General features: G+C 45.7%; 1 protein-coding gene across 1 annotated transcript in view; it reads right to left on the bottom strand.

The window, feature by feature from the left end:
• The window catches only part of LOC108291841 (solute carrier family 2, facilitated glucose transporter member 3), a 20,273-nt gene that overhangs the window by 13,033 nt on the left and 4,318 nt on the right, over positions 1-2,922 (bottom strand). The window contains exons 4-6 of the mRNA XM_017512303.1: positions 2,330-2,570; positions 1,879-2,041; positions 760-947 (exon numbers count right to left, since the gene is read on the bottom strand). Coding sequence (XP_017367792.1) covers positions 760-947; positions 1,879-2,041; positions 2,330-2,570 — 592 coding nt within the window. The remainder of the gene's footprint in view (positions 1-759; positions 948-1,878; positions 2,042-2,329; positions 2,571-2,922) is intronic.

The following is a 2,922-nucleotide window of genomic DNA, read 5'->3' on the forward strand; positions in this document are numbered from 1 at the left end:
AAAAAAAAAAAAAAAAAGAGATTCCTACCTCAGCCTCCCCAGTAGTAGCTGGGACTACAGGCGTTGGCTCCTCGTACATTCTGATAAACAGCCTCTAACCCCTCACAAGAAGAAGCACTGCTACTTCGAATACAAATATCTTGGTGTGTTAGGTAGGATAAAAGACCAAGAATTAACTTATTCTGAACATCAAATGTGTTTTGCAAAATGCTTTGTTACAACATGATTTAATCCCATTGATCAAAGAGTAAAGGAGAACTCTCAGGGCATGAATCAGTATTTAAAAAGGTGGGACAAGGGTGGTCTTCATATTCATATTGTATCCACAATTGACTAGGCAAAGGATCACTCTCTTCCCACAATCCACACTCAAATGCAGGAAGCTGATATTTGCATGGAATACAAGGGCTACCTGCCAAATGCTAGCTTCCGTTCTGCCACCCTCTTTAAACTATCACGCTCCCGATTCTAATTATAAAAACAAATAGACTGGTAAAGTCAGTTTAGTTTGAAGTTGCCAGTGTCCTTCCAGGCTCTTTTTTTCCCCCTTTTATTAAATTTCAGAGACAGAGTCTCACTCTGTCTCCCAGGCTGGAGTGCAGTGGCATAATTATAGCTCACTGCAGGCTCAAATTCCTGAGCTCAGGTCCTCTTATCTCAGCCTCCTGAGTAGCTGGGACCACATGCACATCGCCACCATGCCCAGCATTTTAAGTGAAATACTGTAAGACACCTTTGACCCTAAGGTATCATACTCACAGCGTTGATTCCAGAGAGCTGCTGGGAGAGCTGGAGCACGATGGAAATGATGATGGGCTGTCGGTAGCTGGATACTCTAAAGAGCTCCAGCACGGTCACTTGCTTTTCCTGTGACATCCTTGCACTCTCATCCTTCATCTCCTGGATGTCTTGGGATACATCCTGGGTGCCCCACAACCGCTGGAGGACTGGTAAAAAGAATAAAGAGGAAAGGATAAAGACAATATAATGTCCCAAATGCATTCTTCCCGTAAGGCAGCGAGGAAAGGGCCGCAGGAGATGAGGTGATCAATAGCATCCATTCCTTTTCTTTTTAGACGGGGTCTCACTATGTTGCCCAGGCTGGAGTGCAGTGGCTATTCACAGGTGTGATTCCACTACTGATCTGCACGGGAGTTTTGACCTGATCCATTTCTGACCTGGGCCAGTTCACCCCTCCTTAGGCAACGTAGTGGTCCCCCACTCCCAGGAGGTCACCATATTGATGCCGAACTTAGTGTGGACACCTAATCGGCATATTGCACTACAGCCCAGAACTCCTGGGCTCAATCGATCCTCCCACCTCAGCCTCCCGAGTAGCTGGGACTACAGGCACGCGCCACCGAGCCCAGTTTTTTTTTGTTTTTGTTTTTGTTTTTTTGAGACAGAGTTTCACTCTTGTTGCCCAGGCTGGAGTGCAATGGTGGAATCTTAGCTAACCGCAACCCCTATCTCCCGGGTTCAAGAGATTCTCCTGCCTCAGTCTTCCTAGTACCTGGGATTACAGGCATGCGACATCATGCCTGACTAATTTTGTATTTTTGGTAAAGATGGGGTTTCTCCTGTTGATCAGCCTGGTCTCGAACTCCCGACTTCAGGTGATCTGCCTGCTCGACCTCCCAAAGTGCTGGGATTACAGGCGTGAGCCACCGCTCCTGGCCTGATAGCATCCATTCCTAAACCTGCCTTCTCATCTCATTCTTTAGGGGCTGAAAATTTTACTGAAGAGTAATCAGGACCCTCTTCACTTGGATTCTGAGGGTCAGGGAAAGGGTACAACAGAAAATAGGTCCAGTACCCTCATCCCTAAAACAAACCAGAACCATATAATGCATATAGTAAGGCGCAAAGGATACTCACTCTGCTTAGCATTCTCCTCTTCTTTTCTGTTAATGAGCAAAAATCTGGGACTTTCAGGGCAAAATGGAAGGGCTGCACTTTGTAGGATAGCAGGAAGGATGGTAAAGCCCAGTAGCACTGGCCACAGCGCTTCAGACCCAAGGATGAATTCCAGACCAAAGATCTAGAAACCACACAAGACAATGCCATAAATCCCATACTTTGTAGGCTACAAGTTCATTAAAAAAACAAAAAGCTCAGAAAACCATACATTCTTTTACCATGGGAAAAAATCGTGTTTCTTTTCCTTTCCTCAGCCTGCTTCCTACCATCTATGAGCTACAGTAACAATATCTAAAACTTCCATATATAATCGAACATGTGCCAGACATTCTTCAGTGCTTTAACTGTGTTAACTTTTTTAATGACCCATGAAACGAACACTCATCAGGTATGAGAACTTCTACAGTACCTGGGCCACCAGAATTCCGACAACGATGCCCAGCTGGTTGAGAGTGCCAAAGGCACCCCGCAGGGCAGTGGGCGAGATCTCTCCAATGTACATGGGCACAAAACCTGTGCACAGTCCGCAGAAGAGGCCGATAACCAAGCGGCCCAGGATCAGCATTTCCACCGACTCAGCTACTTTACACAGGCCCATAAGGCAGCCGCCGGTGACAGCCAGCAGGTTGACGATCAGCATTGAATTGCGCCTGTAAGGTTAGCAAAAGACAAAGCGGGCTTAGCAAAGTGAGAGGCTCCCTTGTCCTCTCCTCCCTTGTCCTCATTATTCTGCTCTTCTCCAGGCTCATATCGTCTTTTTTTTTTTTTTACTCCCCAAGTGATTCTTGTGCATATATATATATATATATATATATTTTTTTTTTTTTTTTTTTTTTTTTTTTTTTTTTTTTTTTGGCCTAACTTTTCCTTTTCACTTTCTATTATCAGAACATTTCTAGGTGGGAGCCCGGCATGACGGTGCTGGCCTGTATGTAGTCCCAGGTGCTCAGGGAGCGGAGGTGGGAGGCCGAGGCTGCAGTGAGCTATGATTGGGCCATTGCA

The sequence above is a fragment of the Cebus imitator genome, unplaced genomic scaffold, assembly GCF_001604975.1.
Source record: "Cebus imitator isolate Cc_AM_T3 unplaced genomic scaffold, Cebus_imitator-1.0 Scaffold469, whole genome shotgun sequence".
NCBI classification, from domain to species: domain Eukaryota; kingdom Metazoa; phylum Chordata; class Mammalia; order Primates; family Cebidae; genus Cebus; species Cebus imitator.